The 27,444-nt window shown below is 40.4% G+C and overlaps 1 protein-coding gene across 1 annotated transcript in view; it reads right to left on the reverse strand.

The window, feature by feature from the left end:
* SHQ1 (SHQ1, H/ACA ribonucleoprotein assembly factor) overlaps window positions 1–27,444 on the reverse strand; it is a 102,926-nt gene that overhangs the window by 18,789 nt on the left and 56,693 nt on the right. Inside the window, exon 10 of the mRNA XM_059390161.1 lies at window positions 23,610–23,730. Within this exon, the coding sequence (XP_059246144.1) occupies window positions 23,610–23,730 (121 nt within the window). The remainder of the gene's footprint in view (window positions 1–23,609; window positions 23,731–27,444) is intronic.

Raw genomic sequence — 27,444 nt, forward strand, 5'->3', positions numbered from 1 at the left:
CACCTTCACCTTGTTTCTAAAAAGAAGACCCAGAGATAGAGCAAAAATTCTGGCTTGCTCAAAGTTTGTAACACTTCATATTACAAATTTAAGCTAGATGTAACTATATGATGGCTCAGAAACCTATCATTCTACAGCTAATTTCTCTCATCTAAGAAAATGTAAAAGATGCCACAGGAAGACCTCCTGTTCAGCCACCAAGGCAACGAGGAGTATAGATTACATTTCAGCCCCTGCTATGTCTGCGCGGCAGGGATGACGTTAAAGGCGCAATTCATTCTCCTGTAAGGACCAAGCAAGCCACCTTGCTGCAATCTCCACAATCCCAGATTGGAAGATATCTGAGAGATAGAGGAGTCCAGGGCTGTCCAAGCCAGCTTTACATAATCAGGAAGAGCTCTCTCTCTGTGCTGTCCAACACGGGAGCCACTAGCCACACATGGCTATGGAGCACTTGAAATGCTGCCAATGTGACTGAGAAAGTAGATCTTCAATTTTATTTAATTTCAATTAATTAAATTAAAATAGCCTCGTGTAACTATGTGCACAAAATGGGACCACACAGATCTAATCGGAAGCCCTAATTTTCTTTGATAAAGATGAGGCCCAGACACAGCTCAGGTCACAGGGCTGACCACAGTCTTGAGTGCTAACCTTCCATACTGGCACCAGACTGGAGGGTTTTCAAATGGCTTTGAGATGCAGGAGTCCATCTGATCCTCTCCTTGGCCTCATGAGCTAAACAGGACTGTACAGCTGTCCCTATTTTCACCGGCGCTCAAAAGCAAACATGTGCCTCATGACAGAGGGTTAGCCCCAGGGAAGGCCAGAGCCTCTGCGGTGCAGACCCACCAGGTCCTGGCTCACACTGAAGCAGTGATACCATCTGGGTAATTAGAGCTTATTTATGACATAAAACAAGATGCTAGAAGAGGACATTTGCCAGTAAAACCGCTGGAGAATCTTTCCTATGGCGTGGCATCCGCTTCCTGTCAAAAGAGTTATGCAAATTAAATCTCCTGGGGTAGTTTTGTCAGGACGGGAACTATAATTTGTTCCATATTTTTAGGTGGTAGCCATGATTCTCAAAAATTAGGACTCAACCAGTTTGTTGGCCAGCTTTTTAAAATCCTGCGTTCACTTTATCATCGAGACATACAAGCAAAAAGTCTTCTATAATTAGAACTGAAGAACTGCCAAAAAGTCCCAATCAGACCCAAATTATTACCTAGAAAAATTACTGATTACTAAAAATAAGAATGAAAAAGTGGCTCAAAGATATTATTTGACTAAATATAGGGATACACAGTACAACTTAAACCTCTAGTTAAGACGGTTGTTAGAACCAAACCTGTTGGCTGAACAGCATTTCATGTTCCTACACGAACTGGTTGCAAAAACCCAATTATGGTTTGATTCAAATGATGTTATCAAATGCTCCCTGCACGGGGCGAGACAGAAGTGCTTCTCTCCTTCCATTCCTTCTCAGGGCATCTGCGCCAGTTTTTCTTGGAGCGACCCCACTCCACAGAGACAAATCCTGCCCCACCATGAGCGGTTTACAGGAAAGCAGGGGCTGCTGTCAGCGGGAGCCCGGACGGGGAGCTTTGATCCCAGCTGCAGGTCCCACCTGCTGGAAGAAGGCCGCTCTTCATCCCCCTGCTCAAAAACACCAGAAATCAGCAGAGATAAGCTGATGGGGAAAACATTACACAAACCGCTGACCCTGCTGCAGGCAGCAAAGAGTGGCCTCAGCTTGGCTTTGATTTTCTGGAGCTGGAGCCCGAGGGGAGAGGCAGTCTGACTTTCTTCTTTCCCAGTGCTCCCTATGGCAAGGTGCATTCATGCAGAGCCCCAAGGGATGCCAAGTGCAGAAGAAAGGCAAGTAAATAAATAAACAAAACAAGAACACAGGCTAAACTGCAGTGAGGGGTACCACGAGCAGCCAGGAGAAAGATCATATCCCTGGTTAAAAGCAATTCGGTTTTACCGTTTTTTGCAAAACCGTACAGAGCCCTGAGCTCAGGCTGTGATCCTGCTGATCGAGGCAATCGAGCACGTGCCACAAGCCCTCCTTATGCGTTCCTATTGCTCTGTGTCGGCAGAAGAAAACAGCAGAGTAGCTGTCCATAAGCGGGAGAGGCACTGAGAACAGCACTGTACAACCGGCAGTGTTCCCCGGACACGCGCACACACCACCCTCTCCTTTTTAAGCTGCCTATTTGCTATTTCGTGGTCATCCAAAGTTTGCCTTAAAAATGGGGATCAAAATGATCTGTATAGTGTATTTCCTCCTCAGCATTCTAGGGGCCTGTGGCAGCTTCCAGAATGCATCCCACGCTAACATGGTCACTGCTGCCACCCAGACACTCTGGTTCCTGAGTGCCTGGCATCGATGGAGCATCTGGTAAGCCCTGGCAGTGAAGCGGGGCACAAGCATTAGCATGGCTCCTGCTCGCACGGAGCTTGCAATCTGGCAGGGGGCAAGCACAATGAACTTCTGATGCAGTATCAGACCCCTTGTCCATTCCACGGAGGTCACCAGTTCTGCAGTCCTCATATCCGTGCAGATGGGGAGTTGGGGGGGGGGGGCTGGTCTGTGCCACAGCAGACAGCACTTGTCCCACATAATGGAGGCAGCTGGCCTCAGCTCCAGCCAATTGTTACCATGTGGGGATGTGGGCCCAGCAACTGCCAGAAGTTCCGGTATTTCCAGAGCAGCTGTAAATCCAGACTTTTACATCACATCTTCCAATTTTTAAGTGCTGACAACCCATTCAAAGTTTTAAAAACTCACTGAGAGCCACATGTGACCCAAGGGCTGCTGGAGTGAATGTTCCCATTCTGCAGACTTACTTTCTAACATAATCTGTATATCCCACCCATACCTGCCACACCAGTGTAACCAGTTTCTCTCCGCCCCCACACCCAGCACATCACTGTGACCATGGGGATCTGCCTCCAGTTGGGCCCCTGCCTAGTTCACCCCCTCCTTTCTCTCTGTGCCCCGCTAGACTCCACATGTCCGTCCTTAGTTCCCAGCATAATATTCTACGCCCTGAGCCTCACAGAGCACAACAGTCCCCCATCTCCGAGTCCTAATCTTTCTTATGAGCGCACTGCTGGGAATGGAACTTCAACAGCATTTACTGTGTTATGGGGGCTAGGGTGGTGTCACCTGCTCTGGAAGATGACAGGGAACTGACTGACCACAGCAAGGCAGGTAGGAGCCCAGGCTCTGAAGACAAACAGGCTTGGCTCATCTCATCTCTCTGAGCTTCAGTTTCCATCTATGTAACCCAGGGCAATCATAAAATGGGGACAGAGCCCAGATTCACATGACACCCGTGAAATGAAGAGAGATAATGACTGTAAAGTGCTCGGCACAATGCCTGACGTGTGGTCAGCTACTATTACTACAGACTGATTGCCTAACCCAGCCCGTGAGATTGGTAAGCAAGCATTGCATCACCGGCACTATGTTTACAAACCATTCATCGACTACTTACTCTGTGTGAACATGCTCTGATCACACTGCACGAGTCTCCTCATCTGACTTGCCCCACTCAGCGAAGAGCTGAAGCAGACAGAGTTTAAAAGAGTTGTCCAAGGCCATACAGGCAGAGAGGTGAAGTCAGCCAGCTGGCTCCCATACTCTCAACCATGGTACTCTACAGTCTCTCTACATTTCTAATGGCCAGGCTCAACTTTGTGACCTCAACCGTCTCAAATTAAAAGCAGGATTTGGCTTTGTGGACTGTGGCTTAAGAAGATCAGGGCCTGGCCTGGGCCAGACTGTATCTGAGAGTTCCAAGGAGTCTGCTTCTCTGTCTGACCAAGGGCTGTTGGTCTGTTTAGTAAACTTGAGACTAAAGAGAAGAGAAAAAGGTTCAGGAAGAACTATAAATTGAGAGCTGTTATTATGGAAGGCAAATCCTGGGACATTGATCATAAGAATAAAAAGACAGTTTGCTGATCACAGAAAAAATACATACTGATGGAATAAGAATGATGTTTCTAGCCTTTAACATCCACAGAGAAGACAGAAAAAATGCAAGTATATCCTGCTTAACTTCTAAAAGGTGAAAAAGGAAAAGCGATGAATCCAAAGACCGTGAACCCCAAATCCATGAATGACAGGCAGTTAAGAGGTAAAATGGTAGGCTCAGGAAATGACATGGGTGCATGAGAACCGACGCCATCTCCCCGACTGGCCTTAGCCTGGGAGACGTGTATAGAGAAGGTGCCTGGGTTTCAGGATGACACATCAAAATCTCCCATGGCCGCTCTATAGGCAGAACATAGAACATAGCAGGGATAAGGTTATAAAGCTGATGGGATTCACATCTGACCTCAAGAGGGAAGATCAATTTCAAGCCGAAGGAAAGTACCTGGCAGAAGAGCACAAAGTTGTGGTGACAGACTTCCACGTGGAGCATTTCATTCACTGTCAGAGGTGAAAGCAGAGAATGTGTGTTCTAATTCCTTAAGGGCAGAAGCCTTATCTAGCCCCTTTTCAATCCCCCAGGGCCTTGCCTTGTGCGTGGCACATCTTAAGTGCTTGGAAAAGGATTACTGAAGGGATTTTCAAGAGTCAAGTTTACAAACAGTATTACAGCAGATGGCAGATTCCAGTTCCAAAAAGACTCAACAGGAGGATGGAATAAACCAAATCCAAAAACATGTAAATAAACAAGGACAAACGCAAAGTTCTTCAACCACTAGCCCAGAAGCAGAATTACAGTTAAACAACAATGTCTGCTAAAATGTTAAGGGTTTTGGCTAATGGCACACTAAGAATAGTGTGCTGAGGTTTCCAGCGATGAGTAGATGAGCTCCCACACTACACGAACACAGTAATGTCCACAATCCCCCTGAAAACAACAGCTCAAAGGCTCCCCTCTACTTTCTGGCCAGACATGGAGTATTTTGTTTAGCCTGAAGGATACTTAAAAAGGACAATGACCAAAAAGGGGGGGCGAGGGCAGTACTGAAAAAGTAGTTTGTCTAAAAAGAGACCAGGAAGGCCAAAGACTTGAAGCTTGGACCTAGAAGAGTAACTTCAAGACAAAAATGGTTGATCTGGAAGCCTTAGAAGGGATAGAGCAGGGATAGAGCACATATGCAAAGAGAATGGGACTTACTCTATATGGGTTCAGAATTAAAACTAACATGGTGGAAGTGGATATCAGTCCAACTTAAAGGAGGACTTTTAACCCATCTAAGGTGCTTCAGAATAGAACAGGCTCCCTCACTCATCAGTGGGTTTGTAGGCACTGGAACTCTTTGTGGCAAGGTCAAGCAATCACATGGCGGCAACAGTGCAGGGGGAACTGATCCTCAAATAAAGCCTTGCAAATGAGAAGACTGTGCCAGGAATTTCAATTCTATAAGTGACAGAATTAAAGATGATCATCACCAAGAAAAGCCTCCCAGTGGAGAGATGACTTTGCCGGGGTCAGGAGAAAGAGCTTCAGGCAAAATGTTATACTTCCAATAGAGAAAACAGAATACACAAAGGCAAGGAAAAGCTAAAGTTTATGGCAAACTTGGGGAATGGTGAGTTTATCTGTTTGGCGGGACAGAGACAGGGAGCCCAGTCAGCAGGAGTAAGGGATGAAGCATAAAAGACGAGGAAGAGGATATAAAGCTGGGGCTCTAAACCCAGCTCAGGCACTCCCCTTATTGGCAAGGGGAAACCACTGAGAACTTCTGAGAACAGCCACGATCAAAATGGCATTTCAGAATGACCAGACTGGCATTATTACAGAAAAAAGCAAGACGGGGAATGAGATTCTGGTGGCAAGGAGAAGAGACAGAACATTCTGGCAACAATAAGAAAATATAGGCCTGAATTAAAGGAAAGGAAGTAGGACCAAAAAGAGGAATTCAAATGAAAGACACCGTACAGAAGAATTAAAAGGACTTTGTGACTGACTGAGTGTGGAGTGGGGAGTCAAAGACAGACACACTTGAATCAGGAAACCCAGACATATCAATGTGCCTAACAATAAGACCCAAACCCCCAAGACATCTGAAGTCACAAATGGTTCCCAAATTACTGACCCATCACAGCTTTATATCAGATGCTGAGAGTATATTTTTCACATACAAAAAATATAAGATTTCATAATTATGTCAGAATTTGAACTAGTCACCAAAAGTTTACTGAAGCATGTCTAGAAAAATTAACTCCTCTAAGAACGGAAAGGAGACAGGTGAATACTAACCAAAAGAAAGCTGGGATCTCCATATTAATATTAGACAAAATAAACTAAGGCAAAATAAGATTATTAATGATAAAGAAAGCCACTATATAATAAACATTTCAACTAGCCAGGGAGATTATAACAATTATAAACTAATAACAATGAATTATATGCCTCAAAATATAAATATTGACTATCGGTCTAAAGGAAAATGACATGATCACTAACTTAGTAGGAGACTTTGAAAGAACTCTTCCAGTGCAAAAACTGATACATGAAACAGACAAAACAAATCAACAAGGATACAGAACGTCTGAATAGCTCAACTGACAAGTTTCATCCAATGGACACAGAACACAGCCACTAACAACTAAAGGACACACATTATTTTCAAGCTTTAAAATTTATGAAAATGACTGCATAGAAGACATAAAATTAATCTCAACAAATTTCAAAAGAATAGTAAAATTCTGACACAAATATAAAGAAATCAGTAACAAAGGTATCACTATTAAAAACCCATACACGTGGAAAGGAGAAACACTTCTCCACAATTCATGAGTAAAATCAGAAAATATCTGTAATGGAATAATAATAAAAATTCAGTTTATTTCAAAACTTGTGAGTGCACACAAAGCAGACACCTGTAGGAAAATGTATAGGCTTAAATGAAGGCTCAAAGTTAAGGAATTAAGCATCCAGATAAGAAGTCAGAGGGGGTAAAAGCCTAATAAATGCCCCAAAATAGGAGGAATAAAATGATATAGATAATGGCAAAAAGTAATGCAAAAGAAGACAAACAAAACTAGAAGATCAAAAGAACAATTATTGGTTCTTTGATAAACTAATCAAATACACTCTCTTGCAAGATTAATAGTAAAGAGTGAAAACACAAGTATTACAGTAAGACAATAATACAATCATTACAATAAAATAATGTACAGCTACTATAGAGAAAACCGGTGAGAGAAAATAAGAATAACTTTAAGTCAAAGAGTTTTCAAAATTTGGATGAAGTGGAAAAATTTCTAGAAAAATACAACCTATCAAAACCAACTCAAAAGAAACAAAGAACTAGAAGAGTTCTTAAAAAAACTGGAAAATTTGATTGAATAGTTAGAAATCTTCTCAGAAAGAAAAAAGTCAAGATTCCTTTTTTGGTGAACTTTTACAGAAATAATCTCAGAGAACAAAAAAGCTGAGTACAAGAATGGAAAATCATGATCCTAATTTCTTTCTCTTCCCTCCATCTTCTTTCTTCCTCTCGCAGCCCTCCTTCTCTTTCCATCCCTAGGTTTCTTGGTGTGCATAATACAAACACAGTCAGCAAATCAAATCCATAATCATATTTAAATAATACATCACAATCAAGATGAGTTTATCCCAGGAATCCAAGGCCTAAGTTAGAAATTTTATAATTACCATCCATTACATTAACAAATTAAAGAAGAAAAACCTTAAGATGCATCTCAAAAGAGGAGGGAGAATGTGCAGTGAAATTCAATGACCATTTAGGATCAAAAACTCTTTGGAAAGTAAGAATAATAAGAACTTTCCTTAACTTGATAAAAGCCATTTACAAAAGCCTGCAACAAACATCAAAAGCATTTTCTTAAAGACAAAGAACAAGATAGCGAAGTATGTTACCACCATTACCTATTCTGCATTGTGCTGGAGAGTGTCGCCACTACTGTAAGATGAAGAATAAAGAAAAAGAAAGAATATAAATATTGGGGGGAAAAAAAGGGTGCCTGGGTGGCTCAGTCTGTTAGGTATCTGCCTTTGGCTCAGGTCATGATCCCCAGGTCCTGGGATCAAGTCCCACATCTGGCTCCCTGTCCCAAGGGATCCTGTTTTCTCCCTCTCCTTCTGTTTCTCATGAATAAAGAAAATCTTTATTTAAAAAAAAAAAAAAAAAAGATTGGAAAAGAGGAAACCGAACTGTCACTATGTGTACTGCTACTGTCTATATAGAAAACTGAAGGGAACATATACATAATAGTCAATTATGAAATCAATATAAAAATGTGAAATTAACATTTCTATATGCCTTAAACAGTTTGGAAGTCATTTAAAAATTATCATTTACAACAGCAACAAAAAATCTAAAGCAATAATCCCAAAGATGTACAAAGATTTTAAGGAAAATATGATAAAATTTTACTGAAAGACACCAAAGACAACTTAAACACAGAGTCATATCATGTTATGGAAACAGACTCAGTGTTTTGGTCTCCCCAAACATATTAACGGACTCAAAGCAATTCTAATCAAAATGTTTTTCATGGAACTTGACAAGCCGATTCTAAGATATAAAGCCAGAGTAATTAAGAATGTATGGTATCTGCACATGACAGACAAGTCAAGCAGTGGAACTGAACAGACAACCCAGAAACAGATCCACGTATATACGTAAACTTGATGGACGGCAGAATGAGCACTGCAGGATGCATGAGGCAAGGACGGACTATTTAATAAACGAAGCTGGGGTAAGGTGATCCATATGAGAAAAAATGAAACTGGATCCCCTGTCTCATAAAATACAACAAATCAGTTCCAGGTGGACTAAAGGCTTAGATGCTAGATGCAAAAGAATAAAAATTTCAGAAGATACTGTATGAGAGTATCTTTATGACATCCATATCATAAAAAGTTTCTTCAATGAGAAACAAAAAGCCTGCCTCTAAAGGAACATACTGATAAATTCTACAACATTAAAATTAAAAACTTCTGTTTAGGAAGACACTACAAGGAACCTAAAAGATAAACTACAAACTGGGAGAAAATGTTTGCAACATATTTAACCAATAAACGACTAGTATCCAGAATACCAGAAGAATCCTAAAAATCAAGAAGAGAAAGAAAGCACTAATGAGCAAGAGGCAATACCAGAGACAGACGTTTCACAGAAGAGGGAACACGAATGGCTCATAAACACATGAAAAGATAACGGATAACTTCATTAGTTATCAAAAAAAACTGAAAATGGAAATGACAAAAGGAACTCTTTCAACACCCTTGCAGATTATCGAATCTTAAAATCCGAACAAGTACTGGCATTAGGGTTGAACTAGGGAAGTTCTTATACACTGCTGGGGGCGTGAATAAATTAAAATAAATTGGTACCACCACTTTGGAAAACAGTTTGACATCACCCAGTCAACCATCCCCTAACTCCTAGCATTTGATTCCCAGGTACAGAGCTTACTAAAAAAGTATATAAAAGTGCACCACGAAGAATGCACAAAGATGCTCAGAGCAGTGTTTTCCTAACAACCCAAACGGGAAAGAAACCATTCAGAACAAACCATCTAGAGAATAGATAAATAAACCGCAATGTATCCAGACATGGAGAAAGGACACAGTAGGAAAAAAAAAATAAGCTACACCACTGTACATTATCATGGATAAATCTAAGAAAAAGAAAAAAGTGTTATGTCAAATAGGCAAGTAATAGAAAAACACACACACGATAGGATTCCACTTACATAGCTGAGAAGCAAGCAAAACTAAAACTAACTTGGGGTATACTCAGAGATTGTAAAACCGTAAGGAAAAGCAAGGTAATGATTAACACAAAATTCAGGGTGTGGTTATAAGGTTGGGGGGCGGGCATGATTGGGATTGGTCCCACAGGAGCTTCCAGGTAACTATTTCTTTTCTCTACTCTTTTTTTTTTTTTTTTAGCTTATTTATTTATTTTAGGGGCACCTGGATGGCTCAGTCCATTAAGTGTCTTCCTTGATCCCAAGGTCCTGGGATGGAGCCCCACATTGGGTTCCTACTCATTGGAGAGCCTTCTTCTTCCTCTCCCTCTGCTTCTCCCCCTGCTTGTGCTCTCTCTGTGTCAAATAAATAAATTAAAAGTTTATTTTTTTTTTAGTAATCTCTACACCCATCATGGGACTTGAACTCATAACCTCGAGATCAAGAGTCACATACTCCTTTGACTGAGGCAGTCAGGCGTCCCTAGTAATCTATTTCTTCAGGTTAGTGGTGGGTACATGCATGTTCAGTTTCTTATTCTTCTTTAGAGTGTACATATATATTTTATATATTCCTGTATTACTTTATATATCATCAGAAAATATTTTAAAAAAATAACTAAACTCTACCAACACACAAAAAGGCACACAAAAGGTAACCTTCAACAGACACCTGAGCCAATAGTTCCTTTAAATAAACAATAATGTAGACAAAGAAAAAAACTAACCCTTACCCTGAATTAGGAACTAAAGTACAGCTCACCCACAAAGAGGCTAAGTTCTGTATACAGAGGAATCTAAGAAAAGCTAAGAGAAAATTGAGAGAATTACTTTACACTGATTAGGGCTCTTCATCCATGCAGCTGTGCGGCCATAAACCAGGCATCACGCTCTCCATTGTCCTCTCCCTCTCTCCCCAGAACCGTGCTAGAGCTTCATGCTACTTCCCCAGGCAAACTACACTAGGGCAGCAAGCAATTCACACTACTATCCCAGGCACCTTCCCCCACCATACAACCCACTTCTCTCTCTGGCTGACCACTGCTCCAAGGAGAAACATTACACTTCCAAACACTACCTATAAAAGGGACCGTACAGTCTGGGCCGTGACCTCTCCTACCCCACCTCCCATACATGCACACTTTCTTTGTTTCAGCCACCTATCTTTTCTTTTGCAGCACTTTCCAAGGTTTGGATTTCACTTTTTGGACTGGTGATTATTTGATTAACAATTCTCTTCCCTTAGACAGTAAGTTCCTCGAAGAGGGGGGCATGTCTGGTTTTTGCTTACCATCCTAGGCTCAGAAACTTGGCAGGGAATGCTGCAAATAGTAGGACCTCATAACAATGTATTGAATGAATGAATGGTTGGAAGAAAAGATACTCAGGCCTAAAGCAGTCACAACCCCCCTGACCAGCACTGCAGGATAGCAGGATAACAGGATCCTGAAAGATGTGAAACAAAGTAGATTCATGGCCTCATCTCTCACTCCCAAGCCTCAAGGGGAGAGTCCATCTTAGACTGGTAGAGGATCCTTGAAAAAACATGATCCGTGGAACAATGTTACACCGCCCTACACAGATGATGAGAAGATCCTTGTAGCTCTCATTTAAAAACAAAAACAAAACATTCTCTTACAAACCTGGAGCAAGAGTGGATCTTTCTGATAATACAGTAAGATAAACTCAGTATATATCTTCTGAACATTTTAGGTTTGAAATTCCACCTGAAATCATGGATTATAATAAAGCTTCTGAAACATAAGTACGTGTAGTGCTGCTATGTTCAGAACACAAGCTTTGCAGCTTCTTCAGTTTTTTAAAGCTTGGTTCTTATAATTAATCCACTATTTAATAGAGTGGAGAGCCTTTGCCAATAGTTCTATTCAGATAGCTTTAGCTTACACAGCTCATAAGCGAAATCCTTTTAACTGCTGTGTCCATTAAAACAAGAATATAGGACATATGCTGACAACTGTAATTTAAAATATCAAGTAGAAAATGAAGGCAATTTCTCCCAGTAAGAACTAAACCCTTGTTTTCCTGAATCATTAGGATACTCCAAGGATAGAAATAAAATCTAAATTGGCTGGTGAGCTTACTTGAAATGACACGAGGATACTTAATACTACACATGCAAAGGTATTTTATTCTTTGCTCCAAAGAACATCTCTGGGTTCTAGTAGGGTATCAAAAAATGACATCCCCAAAGAAGAATTCTGGGTATGTATGTGGCCTGGGGTTATAGGCAAGAACGAGTCTGGAGAAAATAAGGTGGTCAAAGCAGACATCACTTTCACATAGCACTCTTGTCTTTTAAAGACCACCACAGAATTTTAGATCTATGATGTAACATATCCACTGCAAGACTGAAAAAAGTGTAATTAAACAAAGGGCAAATATGTTATGATAGAAGTGTATTCTATTCCTTGACATGTTCTTATAAGACTAAGAACAGATGCACAGTAGACTTCTAATGGTGGTCGTTTTCCTGCTGTGCAAGTTCATATAAATAATAAAATGGGGCATAAAAACAATGAGAGAAACTCCACATTTGAAATAATGTCAAATTACCACTTGAGTTAAATGCAAAGTTCATATCTGTGAGATCGCAAACCAGCACTGTGGATTATCTAATTATTCTGTTTATTTCATGTCACTCAGGGCACAAGGGCTTTCTTTTTTCATTCCTTTATTTAGTTGAGCCTTGCATGCAGACCACTGCACTTTTTACTTTAGTTCTTTCCTCCCCCCCCCCCCAGATTTATTCAAGAGACAGAGAGAGAGCGCACACATGCACATGTGCCAGAGGCGGGAGATAGAGAGGAAGAGACAGAATCCTACATATACTCCCTACTGAACAGGGAACCTGTTCAATGTAGCGTGTTCAACGTAGAGCTCAATTCCACAACCAGTGAGATCATGACCTGAGCTGAAATCACGGGTCAGATGCTCAACCGACTGAGCCACCCAGGTGCCACTACTTAATTTAGTTCTCTAATATTCTGTTACACTTGATGAAAAAAAAAATTTAACAAGCATTTCTATCACCTCTGTAATTTCTTAAAATGTACATTGGAAGAAAAAAATATATGTTTACTAATAAGTATAAAATAGAAAAGGTGCCCATGAATAAGAGATAATCTTTTACCAGCATGAATAAGCTTCCTTCTGGGATTTTTGCTCTGTGAACCTATGTTTTAGTGTGACCACTTCAGCTCACACAGCTTTATACATACTGCTTTCTCCCATCTAGCTTTCCGGTTATGATTTTTCATGACAGCAGAACATCACAAACCCCCCTGGACAGTGGGCTCCTTGATGAAGAAATCTTGACCTTGATCTTACCTCCAGTACAGAGTACAATGCCATCCAAGCAGGTGTTCAATAAATGTGGGGTTCAATTGGACTCTAACCACATTTAAAACAAATGAGCCACACAGAAGGGAAACATTTATAATTATAAATAATTATATTTAATAATTAAATAACTGATAATTATAAATAGGGTATGGATAATTAACAAAGACTTATAAATACTTCAGATAGATGTGGTATGATCTACAAAACTTTTTTCATAGGTGTATCTCCCCATGAGAAAAAGGAATAAATCAAATGGCTGTACCTGTTTCCTTAAGTCATGTCACAGATCACTCAACATGTCTCCTGGTCATGTGTTTAGTAATTTGGGAATGACAATCTGGGGAACATCTTGGAACTGACAGTTGAAATACCTTCTTCCTTCTCAACCAGCTTACACACTGTCTCCAGACTCAGGGACAACAGGTGGGTACAGATCTTGGGATGGCAGAGATCCCTTGAGCCTGACTCCTCAGGGATGATGTATGACTTTCCCAACAACACACTCTGAGTCAATGCTGCACACCAACAAACAGGTGGCATACAGATTTAAACATCCACTCACCTGCCCATCCAAACACCCACACGCTCTCTCTTATAACCTTCAACTCATTCTGAATTCCAACCTAAAGTACACAAGCATGAAGTTACAGATTTCCTTTATCATTTATCCCCATACATAACATCTCTGTAAGTAAAGAGCCTATATCCTTGTTTTATGCTAGGATATGAACAATAGAACACACACTGCAGTTCCTAGAAGAGACAGGTTTAGTATTGTGTAAAGAGAAGGTAAAGCTGCTTCTTTTCACTGAAGCTTTTAACTGAATTAGAACGGAAATTTTCAGCCCAATGACCATTTACTGAGTGTCATTAATAAGCAACATGCATTTTACTAAGGTGCTAGGGTACCAAGTTGAACATGACCTTTGCCCTTTAGAACATTCACAGTCCAGACTTCTCTGAGTCCTCTGTCCCTGAGTCAGTAATTAACAACCAAAGCACAAAATCATTCCTTATGGAATCATATGTCTTAAGAATAAACCTCTACCATACCCCACTCCTAGACACATGATTATTTCAAATTTCATTCTTTTTTAACCTCAAAATGACAGCTTGGGTTTCTGTTCTTCACTGTGTTAAATTAACACAAGAATCCCCAAAGCAAAGACTGCATAAGGCCCAGCTGTTTGTGCTCAGGAAAGTACCTGTTGCCATCCTGACAAAGGCCCTGCGATGAGAAGTTAGGCTTCCTTTTCTTCACTGGGCAAACAGAAGAGACAACTGAAGCAGGGAGTGAGCACTTCACCGCGGGCACACACATCTAAAGCTCCAGCACATGGGTTTCTATGCCTTCAACTCAGTTCAAGCAGCTGGCACAGACCAACTAGAGTCCCTAAAGCCCAACTCCCACGTGCCTAGGCAAGACACCCCCTCCTTTGCCATCATTCAGAAGAAACCTATGTGCTTCTCTTTGGAAATAAGGATGGTTGTTCCTCCAAACTTCTGATCAAGTATCCTATCACTAAAAGACGGTTGGTAGCCATCAAACATGATTTTTGCGAATAATCGTATGTTAAATATTAATGACTTTAATTTCTTCCTTTTAAAACAAACAGATATGCCTATTACAGTCTCCCTCCACTACAAGAAGATGATTCTCTGTGCTCCATGGGGTAAGTGCAATTCACTTTGGAGAATGAATGTAAAAATCGAAATCACAATTTTATATTATAAAACTCTCCAGGAAAAGGAATTAAGAGAAACATAAAATAAAAACATAAGGGGTGCTGAGTGGCTCAGTGGATTAAGCCTCTGCATTCAGCTCAGGTTATGATCTTGGAGTCCCAGGATCAAACGGCATTGGGCTCCCTGCTCAGCGGGGAGCCTGCTTCTCCCTCTGCCCCTCACGCACTAACGTTCTCTCCCTCTCACTCTTTCTCTCAAATAAGTAAAAAAATTCTTTAAAAAAAAATGAAAACAGAAAACATGATGTGTTTTATGACAGTACCAATTAATCATTAACTTTAAGAAAAGCACAGAGCTTCTATAAGGAAAAGAAAATACACTTAACAGCTACCATTTTCTTCAGTTTAAACCTTTCAAAAGGCCACACTAAGTAAAAACATTTAAAAATGAATCAGAAATTTGTTGACATCCACCCATTTAAAATACAGTCTGTCAAATTCTTTCAACATTCTGTTACTATCTATTTTTTTAAGATAAAAACCATTTCCTAGAAAGCTGTTTAAATTGAGAATAGTAAGCGAATAATCACTGATAAAACTATCTAAAATAAATATCATGTATCACTTAAAATCTGGAACCATACCTCAAGCAGGCCTGTCCCCCACCCCAGTCCCGACAACACAATCTGGAGCTCTATTTATTATTTTCCCAGCTTCTATTTATTCAGAAAAGTAGTCAGAGCAGGAAATGGGACAAGTCAAATGATCACAATCAATCTCATCACCTTCACAACATGCTGTGAGTGTAATTAATCCTCTGTTTATTTAGGGGACTTCACACCCCTTACATTAAGGCAGCGACTCCCTGCTGGCTTCGGTGGGGATAATTATGTTATAACAAGGATTGGGTTTCAATCATAATACACAGAAGAAAAAGGAAATTGTACTTGAAGTTGACAGTTTTTTTTTAAAAGCTTTCTTGTGACTCCATTCAAAGGACGCTCTTGACAAAGCTCTCCTTAAACAGAGCACTTTCCAAGTGTGATAACCACACGTACACCCCATTAATCAATGTAAGCCTCTTCTCTGAATGAGACATGAAGACAATCCGAGCACTGACAATTCTACATGAAGCAGAGAGGACTGGTTTACAAAACCAGACTACATCAAGCCCACCCGAACTCACCTGATCCTGTGAGCATCCTCCAAAGACCCCTGGTGGGTGAACAGGCCTCCGAACAAGGAGGAAAGGAAAGTACCAGTCTGTTCGCATAGTAGCTAATCTATAAAGGCCTGGCTCCAGCAAGCCAAAACCAAGGATCTAAGAAGACTAGAGCCAAGTACCGGGGACCAAAAATGAGTAAGGCCAGAGACAAACCTAACACCAATACCCAATCACAGCTCCAGAATGAGCTGGATGCAGGCAGACCTCCTTGTACCATATATGCAATGCATTCTCCAGTTCAAGGCCTGCCTATTTCACGTCTGAAACTTTCCATCTTTTTTTTACCAGAACTCACAGGTATGCTTTCTCCTCTAATCTCTACCTTAAGAAAATTAATGGAAAAATATAAAGCCTTGCCAACTCTATATTTACACACCTCTGTTTTTTTTTTTTTATTAAAATATCATAATCATGATGGCCACAGCACAAGTACAAGTAAAAATGATACATGAGTTAAGTTTCCAAATTTCTAAAACTTCTCAAATATGCCAAACCTTTTGTTGTCAAGGTCTGGATTCTTCACGATTCGAGTATCTGTATGTATCAAGCTCCGGAGGGAGCTCATCATCTCAGTAATAGTTCACTACCCTTCAATACCTTTCAAACTCTTGGATAATCAAAAAATGTGCAAGACACTGAACATTACTGAGTTCTAGCTCTTAGTAAAAACAAAACAAAACATGCTATCCTGGAATAGTAAAAGCTGTTAGGTAAAAACTAGGAAAACCTAAATAAACTATGGACTTTTGTTTATAATAACATATCAATAATGGCTGGTTAATGGTGACAAATACACCTACCGATGTAAGATGTTAATCACAGGAGAACTGCATGTGGGTTATTTGGGAATTCTGTATCACGTTCATCATTTTCTTTTTTCTTTTTTTTTTTAGAAATAATAAAACTATTCTAAAATAAAAAGCTTACCTTCAAAAAAACAGTAGGAGCAAAATCACAAATAAAGAAAACATTATTATGTAAGCCAAAAAACAAAAAAAACCACACACACACAATAAAAACCCCCCACGAAATTTTAACATTCAGATACAGAATTCTTTCGCTAGTTTTCTCAATACATAGTTACAGGGAGCATTCACATCTTTACAAAGAGTTATTTTAGCCTGAAATCTGTGGGAACATTCATAATCCTATGATTTATTGGCACATTTCTTGTAAGAGAAGCCTAATGAAGAGCAGCGGTCCCCAGTGGGCACTGCTGAACTACTGGTGATAAAGGTAAAGAACCATTAAGTAAATCCTTTCTATATGAAACCCCACGGAAGGGATACAAATGAATGAATATTGGCATGCACTAATCTTTTCTTATGGAGATAAAACCCACTCCCATCCAGGATGAATTTGTGGATTTAATTAAAAATAAACAGTAAAACCAAAGAGCAACTTGACATGCCAGAATAAGCACCTTACCAAGAATGATTTCAATTCAAGAGAGGTTTAACTTGCTTGAAATTATGCACAATTGTTTCTTGAAATTTCTATATGCTAATCATTAGCAGCTAATGTAACGCTTGAACGTTTTGCCATTTATTGCAGAAGCAATTTCTCATACAAAAGTAAAACCTAGCCCTCTAGGTGGTTTTATTATCTGGTATACCTGAAATTACCTTCAGTACTGTGTCTTTACTCTGAGTATCGGTGCCATGAGGAATGGTAGCAATGTCAAGGTTCTTCCTCAGCTATGGCTCAAAATAGCATCACAGAGTTACAGCAGTGACCTCTTAAGGTACCTGCATGCCCTCCATGTCTCCTTCTCTGAGAAGGCCACACACTCGTGACAGAGTGGGCCCTGGCACCATGTGTGTGCCACATTAGAGAGCATCCCCACTGGGATCAAGGCAACTGGACCAGGAAAAGACATGGACCTATGGCCAGGTCAATCACATTCTTCCTCTGGGAATTACAAGCAAGGGGCTTCAGAGTTTCTCTCTCCTGAAACCAGGTGCACGTGAACTCAGGTATAAGACAGCAAGAAACTCTCCACGTGCATCAAGAGAGAAAGGTGGCAGGGACTTGTAGGAAGGAGCAACTCGAGTGACCACATGTCACCAGACATAAAAGCTGACTGCTGCACTTCTTCAGGACTTGAGCTCATGAGGCACAGCTGCCCTCCCCACTCCTGGCTTCCAGAAGATGACCTGTAACCTCCTAATTAATCTCCTATTTTTTACTATAAAAGTCCAAGTGCATTTGCCTTGTGTACCCAAATGGAGAAATAAGGATTTTAAATGTGGTCCTCTTACCAAAACATCATGACCCCAAGCTAACTGTGAACTCTCTCTTATTCATAATAAAGGGATACTACAAGGATAGATAAAACTTATCTAAATGAAAAAAGCCTCACACCCATTCTCACCCCCCCAACACACCACAGCTACAACCAGGAAATCTGTTCATCGTGATGCTTACATGTTTTATTCTTCTACTCCTCTGCATGATGGTTTTGTCCCAGCCTGGAATGCATCCATTCCCAATTATTATGATATTCATATATATAACAGTACTATGCAACCAGATACCATTGTTTATGTTTTGCTATTAATTTATTTCCCTTCTTCATCCAAACTCTCTTCCATACATCTTTTCCAGCTGTGATCCAAATGTTCCTGACTACTTCTTTATGGACATTCCTTAGAGACCCCAAATTGACATTTCTAAAACTCATCTTCCCTCCCTCTGTCTTCTCTTCCAACTTATGCCCTCTCTCCACTCTTGTGTACTTTCACCAAGTATGTTAACTGGCCAAGTCAAAATGTGGATCTCCTCTTTGACGTTTCCCCTTCTCACTCTCCCTGACATCCTGTCATTACTAAGTTCTGGCCCATGAGCCCCTCAAATCTGACCAGTCTCCTTCTCTGCTCACCCGGCTGGCTCAGTCTAAGCCTTCTGCCTGCATCACCTGCAAGCTGGTGAGGCTTTCTGGGTTAAGTCTGAGCTCTGCCCCACTCAATTCATTCCCTGTAAGGGGACCTGATGGCTCTTTACAGAATCTGAATCTCATCACATCACTCACCCAGAAACTGCATGGCTTAACCTCTTCAGTTGCTCCCTACTCTCCCAGACAGAAGGCCAAGCATCTTTAAGTGGCCAAAGCTCTACATAAACTCCCTGGCCTCATTTCTTTCTTCCATGCCTATACATATGATCCATCCATCCTGAGCTCTTGAGCTCTTTAAAAGAACCTTATGCTTCTGTTCCTACTGTGAAAGACACTCTGCTCCTGCTTCCCCATCTGCATCTGACCAACTCTTACTCCTCTTTTAACTCTCAGCTTCAACTGTTCATTCCAGAAGCTGTTTCCTCTATTCCCAAGGCTAGAAGTGTGGTTTCCTAAGTACCTCCACAGCATCCACGCTTCCCTACTGCAGCCACTCGCAGACTACGGCACTGTGCTCCCCTTCCATCTGTACTCCCCCCTACAAGAGCAGCTGGAACACAGGGTATCTCCCGCCCACCTGAGTGTCCCTATCACCCATCTCAGTACCTAGCATATATCGTAAGGCTTCACAGTCAGTGGCTGAAGACGTAAATAATTATGCTTCTACGCTCAATGCTGATGTTCTACCTTGGCACCTGAGTTACTGCCACACCCATGACTTTCGGCAGAGAAGTCAAGAAAAAGAGAGGGCTCAATGGAAGAGATTTATGCTGTTCCCAGACACATGACCCTCTCCTCTACAAAAGCACATACACAGAGAAAGCAATAGAAACAGTATAAAGCAAAGATGAGGTCCCAAGTTTTCTAAAACTTTAAGATTCCAGGGCTGAAACGGCTTTACGGTCACTCACAACTGAGGAAACTAAGGTGCAGGATTTATCAAATTAGAATTATTCAGTGACATAATGGCTTCCCTCCACTGACTTTGCACCTCTGTATCCAAAGGACCACAAAATAAGACTGAGTGGAGCAAAATATGCTAAAAAACAGTGAAAATAATAAATGCACCAAATGTATTAATCACGGTAAACTATCAGTTCAACGTAAAACGGCTAAGCACATCAAAGACATTTTTGTTCTTTTCCCTACAACCTACTACCTTTAAAAAACTGTACTAAGGAGAAAAGGTGTGATTTAACACCTTCATGACAAGCTCAAACTTAGACTAAAGACAGCCAGTATTTTAGATTTTAATTTTCATTTTTTTAAAAAGAAACAACCAAAATTTTTCCATGTAGCAAAAAACAAAGCCATTCCCTATTTGATCTCTCGTGTTTCAAAATACACAATGCATTAAAACCACAAAGTCTCAAATTTTCTTCAGTGGGCAGATACTTCTTTTATAATGAGAAAAATACTAGTTATCTTTTTAAGAAATGCTATGCTATAGATACTATGTTATAAAGGAAAATGATTTCCAGGGTACTATTACAAGGATAAGACAAGTTACAGAATGATTAAGTGCAGTATTATTTTCACTGTTTAAAAAATGCACTGGAAAACAAGTAGAGGAAATATTAAAATACTAATGTGGGCTGCACTGAATAAAGAGATGAAGTGACTTCTAAAGTCTTACCGCCGATGGGAGGAAAACATGGAACCTATTTTACAGCTCATGCTTTTCTCTCCCCACTTACATAAAAGGTTGTGAACTTTCAGAGGGTCAGAACTATCCCTGTTACTGGTAAGTGCAGCTCACCAGGAAAGAAATGAGGGAAGGGCAAAATCTACTGAATGTAGCTGAAAATGTCAATTAAAATAAGAGGAAAAAAAAAAGTAAGAGCCAATGCATAGTTTTTAAAGTGCTATGTTTGTTTGTTTTTAATGATGAAAAATGCTCTTTCAGTTGGCTCTATAGGTAACTTTGAATTTAATGAAAACTGACTGTGTTCCTAAGGGACTGTGATGGGGCCACACAGGTGCTTATTCACAGGGACCCAAAACTTCAGGGGGGGAAGAGATTAAGCACTTCAATTATTACAAAAGAGGCAGGCATGAGATATGCCCATATGTTCTTAAACCAAGTGCTATGGGAACATCCAGGAGGAAGATGAGTGAGTCATTAATTCTTCTTCCTATAGAAAAAGCTCCCTAAAGGGAGGGCTTTTTTCTTTTCTTTTCTTTTCTTTCTGTGTGTGTGTGTGTGTGTGTGTGTGTGTTTTCCCACATGGCATGGGTAAAGAAAACTGGTTGTCTAGGTGGCCTGTCTGGGAAAACATAAAATCCAGACCCAGAAACCCGGAGACTGTCACACACCTAACTCTTAGAGGCTACATGACCTCAAGCAAATCCCTTTCTCTGGCGGCCACCCAGGGAGCATCTGTGGCCCTGACCACCGCACTCGAAATTTCCAGGGAAGCTTACAGTGAAGGATGGCAGGGAGCGTTTCTCTCCAGAGAAATAATTTGCCATCTGTCACTCAGAATAAGAATACAGGACCTTCCATTTTGAAAATCTGCGAATATGCGAATATGTTCTATGAGACACTGGTATCACAAGGAAAAATAACTACACAGTATAGAGTACAACTTAGGATTTAACTGTTGCCTGAATTTCATTAACTCAAAGTAAGAATGACTTTGCTATCCACATTCCAGCAAGTTTTTGCTAAAGTGAACGTCTGACTGTAAAAAGGAAACGCTGTTTCGTGCTCATTATAATTTAGTACTTGTCTGCTATTTTAAATACAATTTTGGTCTTTATTATTCTAATCAAAAACATCAAGTAGAGATGAAGGAAAATACAGAACTATTTGAAAACATAAAAATAAGAAGCTAGATTTCACTGATAAACTAACTGGGAAAGAAAGACACCAGGTGAAACATGAGGAAGAAATTCATTATGAAAATCAAGAACATTCACTGCTGTATAATTAATTTACAACCAAGACAGTTTGGTAAACACAATACTGGAAAGCTCAAATGTGTTGTGTTTGAAAAATTAAAAATTAAATTAGAAAATTTAATAAAATTCAGGGAAATGAACAAATATGTTATTTCAGGGACAGAAAAATAGCCAGGCTCCACCACAGTTAAAATATAACACACAAAACAAAAATAAGATAGCCTATTTAGGGAAAAGAAAGTTGTGAACAAATCGGTAAAGTCGAAACAATTTTTGCAAAGTAATTAGAAGAGTTCTTGCTGGCTTCCCTCTCCTGTCTCACTTACCAATACACTATATCTCTTTGAAAAAAATGACTGTTATTATAACAATTATTAGGGACCTAGGAATTGCATTTCATTTCCTGCCACTTAAAACCAAGGGAAAAAGGATTTTATGTGCAAGAAGGTGTGCTAATCCCCACATAGACACGAGGACACACACCCTTCCACTTTAATGCAACACGATCTTCTCTCTAGTTAATAAGGAATGCCACAGAGAAAAGAGGTGCTCACAGAAATGGGATCCTCACACAAACCTCAATGCTCATTACATGTTTATAAAATCCTCACCCTGAAGGGAACAAGAAAAACCCGTACAAATAGTCTATTTCAATTTAATTTTATTATGAAAACAACAGGAAATGGCAGCAGGGTACTTGATAAGCTCAATTAGCAGGAGGATGAAATGAATTGATGACGTGCCATGATGACCTCAGGGGTTAAAGATGCAGTTTTCCATCTGGCGACACAGAGATTGCCACCACAAACACCGCTGCCACCTGCTGCATGGCAGTAGGCATTATGTGAGCAGACCACTGGTTCCTCCATACAACACACAGAGCCCTAAGTTGTGTCTTATTTCACTCTGCATGTAATTGCTTCCCAATAGAAAACAAAAATAAATTCTACACAGTGGCTCATTCAGAATAGGCACTAGAGGTAAACTAATGCACTCACTGACCAATCGCAGCAATGTGACAATGACCACGACTGTTGCTCTTCTAAGTCCAGAATGACACCGTGCCATCATTTTCCTGAGCACCTAAGAGACACCACCATCCGGAGCTCTATTTGTGTGCTCTCAATTAATCGTCCTCTGCTACCGAAATGGATAGCGTGGGCAGAGCTGTTGAACCTCTTCACAAAATGAAAGCTCACTGCCTTTTTAAACTCCATAGGGTTCCCTGACGGAGGAGGCGACGGTAAATACTTTGGGCCAAGCTTGCCTATACCACATTGGTGAATATTCGGTCCCTTAGATGCGTGTTTTAGTTATCAAGAATCATGTTATGAAGCTTTGAATGTTGTCTTTTTTTATACTCTGAAGAATAGAATCTGTAAGCTAGCAGTTAGCCAATGGGATGACAGCTGATTAGGTCTGTGTCCCGTGAGGTTTGCAGAGATGCCCACACGCACACACATATATACACACACACTCACTCACATCCCCACTGTAAGTAATCTGCAGACACAAGTTTGGATACTCAAGGATGGAACCTTGAGATTTTATATTGGATAGTCAAAAACACAGCAATGAATACTCACAACCCTCTGTCTGCATGCCTGTTTTCTAGGCTAGAACCATGTTTCCCAATAAAATTAACTTTTCACCATCTGTACCTCCTCCTGAAGCAAATTTGCAAAGCTCCCCATGTTGATCTTCTTTAAAATGTTTGGTAGCTAGATGGGGTTTCTTTTTCATTACAACTTACCTCCCAGGCTACTTCATTTGCTTCTTCCTGGGTCAAGAGGCATTCCAGAAATGTGAGCATGTAAAATTCATAAGTAACTCAAAACTTACTTGGCTTTCTGAATCCACACACAGTAGTCTGAGATGTAGAGATCATTCAGAATATAAGCGGGGTCGTTTTCCTGAAAAATTTTGTGAACATCCAGTAGACATTTTAAAACTGCACTTTTACCTAAAGACAATTAAAAAAAAAAAAAAGAAATCATTCTTGAAAAAAAAAACCCACATCTGATTATCTTAAACTGAAAAATTCAGATACTGCAAGGTAATATATTTGTAGCAGGTCAAAATCTTAACCATGATTTTAAAATATTTTTAACATTCTTTTATTGCATGAAATCTTATCAGTCCTATAAAGCCCAAAGCTCTTTATTTTTTCCATTATGAATTATGAATAAATCTTGTGCTCTACTTCTATAGCTAATTAATTGTGGTTACTATAAAAACAGTATAAAACACAACTAAGTACATTAAGCAAATAAGAGGAAACTTTTCCTCATGAAATGAATATTTAAATCCACCACAGTTTTAATTATAAAATATTCTTCTAATTTAAGCTTTCAAAACACCATGAAGAAATTATATTCTGGTTTTTAAACTTCTTTATTTTTTATGTCAACATTTTTTGTTAAACAATTATCTGGTACTAACTTAAGTGTTCGCACCTTAAAGAACTGAAGAAAACACAAGACTGAAAACTAAAATATCACAGCACTCACTCAAAAATAAGCTGACAAAATCACTTGGAAAAAAGCCATCAAGTACTAAACTCTCCTTGAATCTAATTACTTCCTCCAGGTTGTTAAATGAACCCAATTTTAATCCCAACAAAAGCCTCCAAAAGAAACCTTGGACAACTCAACAATTCCCTAGGTGTCCCGAACTTCAGGACATTCCCTGAAATGTACTGACTCTTAAGGCAAATTACTACTAAATCTAGAGTAGTGTCACTTCCTTTGATCAGTAAAACACAGCATTCTCAGTTTAACAGTTTCATTCTTATCTTTATAGTCCCCAAACATAAAAATACTGTATATCACTTTGCTAAAGATCCTGGATGTGCTTTCATTGACATTTCCCACTTGACTTTTAAACAGGATAAAAGAATCACGAGCTAGATAATGACATCGCAAGGTGCCAAAACTGTTGCCACTAAAATTTTAACACAATTAACCCTAGAAAATACATTTCAAAGGAGCAGGGACTTCTGTTTTATTGATTTTTTTTTAAAAAAAGATTTTATTTGGGACGCCTGGGTGGCTCAGTTGGTTAAGCAGCTGCCTTCGGCTCAGGTCATGATCCCAGCGTCCTGGGATCGAGTCCCACATCTGGCTCCTTGCTCGGCAGGGAGCCTGCTTCTCCCTCTGCCTCTGCCTGCCTCTCTGTCTGCCTGTGCTCGCTCTCTCTCCCTCTCTCTCTGACAAATAAATAAATAAAATCTTTAAAAAAGGATTTTATTTATTTATTTGAGAGAGCAAGCACAGAGGGAGAGGGCAGAGGGAGAAGCAGACTCCCTGATGAGCAGAGAGCCTGACTTGGGACTCTATCCCAGGACCCTGGGATCATGACTTGAGCTCAAGGCAGACGCTTAACCAACCAAGCCATCCTGGCACCCCATGTTTTAGAACAGAACCTTGCAGCATCAAATTTATAATTTCATTATTTTAAGAATGAATGGGGGCACCTGGGTGGCTCAGTGGGTTAAGCCTCTGCCTTCGGCTCAGTCATGATCTCAGGATCCTGAGATCGAGCCCCACATCAGGCTCTCTGTTCAGCAGGGAGCCTGCTTTCCCCTCTCTCTCTGCCTGCCTCTCTGCCTATTTGTGATCTCTTTCTGTCAAATAAATAAATAAAGTCTTTAAAAATAAAAAAAGAATGAATGAATGAATAACATAGTGATCGTCTACTTCACACTCTTGCACTTCCTTTCATCTCAGGACCTTATACGGTAGCCCTGAGGATTCCTCCTGGAAACATCCCTCACTGCCGTCCTTTCCCCTCCACTCCTGGTACACTATCCTCACCTGTACTCTCATCATTTCATGCCTTGACCGTAAGATCTTCCTATGTCCTCACATTGCAGACTCTCTCCTTCTAATCCCCTGACACCCGTCTGTACGGACTGCTTTCCTCAAGTCCCTGCAGCTGCACATGCTTTCAAGGTCCTCTCCTCAATTGGCTCCCATACCCAGAGCTGCCTTTTCTTCTCCACTCAACTTAATGGCATCTTACCCTGCCTTCAGGGCCTAGCCTAAGACTTCACACTTTAGGAAGCCTGGGCTCACCTCCTTGTCTTTGGAGCTCTCTACTGACTGCTGCAAAGAAACATGGAAACAAAATAGGTGATCCTCCTCAGAGACTTCCCTGCTCATTTCACAGCAGCAGAAGCTCAGGTTCAAGGTAGTAAGATACTCACAGGACCCAAATTCTGAACTGACCAGCTTGTGGCTACCCATACGTTCTTGGCCCATTCTGTCGCCAACACATTTTATTATTCCAGAGTTAGAAATTAAGTTCAAAGCAGGGGCCATGCCTTTTTCAAAAATTTTAACTATGCGGCTTCCTCACATGCAGATGGGAAGAATGCCAATAAAAACCCCATTGCTCAATTGGTTAGAGAAACAAATACTTAGAAGGCCTAAAACTACATTTGGTTAAGTGAAGACCAGAACTGGGACTATCAGTGTGGCCCAGGTTAACTGTATCAAATTACTAGTGTGGACCCCCCCATGGCACACCTATTTTCATTACGAAGTATGTGATGTTGAAGGCAGAGTTTGATGACAGGAGGCAGGAAATACAATCAAAACTCACAGAAGTGATGAAACCAAGTTAGCCATGTTATCCCAAGAGGGAAAAAAAAAAAAAGAACTAAAGTGTAGCATTTCTTGAACAGTTTTAATTGCCAAGAGAAGAAAATATCAAGGTAAGCATATGCCAATTTCTTACTTTCTCTCTCTCTCTCTTTTTTGGGGGACAGGGTTCAAGGAGGAGTTTACTTTTATAACCACCAACTTCAAGTTTTAAAAGTTAATCTTAAGTCTCTACAAAACAACAACCACCACCACCACCAAACAAACAAAAGAAAAAAACACACACACAAAAGTATTTACTTGAAATTTTCACAAGCCTGTGTATAGTGTGACAGCCCAGAATCCTGCACCTCGAGATGCCATGCCTTACCAAAAATGCAGGATTTGGAGCAAGACCTCACAGCAAATAACGGAGTGAAGAAAGAGGGGAGATATACTGGCTTGAAGGACAGTGGGGAAAGGAGCGAAAAGGAGACTTAAAATGGGGTGGGTTTAGGGAACAACAGGAAAAGATCATTTGGTTGGCGCAGGTGGTTCAAGCAGGGAAATGGGGAAGAGGAAGCAGGTTGAGTTGGGAGAAAGTCAGAGAGTATCAAGGGCTGGGGTGACAGGTATATGAAAAATGAGGTATGAAGGCCTGAATGCAGTTGTGGACAGCAGGGATAAGAGGCCCAACTCCAGGGATTTTTATTAAGAAGGGTATGAAAGTAAGGTCACTCATGTGTTTAATGAAAATACAAGGCAACCACTACCTTAATGAAATTACACAGCTTCCCTTAGCAGACATGCCTCGTGTAAGATTGACCCCTTGCTAAAGGCCACAGGCAAATTCACATCTTCACTATCACCAAAGAAAAATAATAATATAAGAAATGTCAAAAACAGGGGTGCCTGGGTGGCTCAGTGGGTTAAGCCGCTGCCTTCGGCTCAGGTCATGATCTCAGGGTCCTGGGATAGAGTCCCGCATTGGGCTCTTTGCTCAGCAGGGAGCCTGCTTCCCTCTCTCTCTCTCTCTCTGCCTGCCTCTCCATCTACTTGTGATTTCTCTCTGTCAAATAAATACATAAAATCTT

Source organism: Mustela nigripes, chromosome 2, assembly GCF_022355385.1.
Source record: "Mustela nigripes isolate SB6536 chromosome 2, MUSNIG.SB6536, whole genome shotgun sequence".
In the NCBI taxonomy this organism is placed as follows: Eukaryota; Metazoa; Chordata; class Mammalia; order Carnivora; family Mustelidae; genus Mustela; species Mustela nigripes.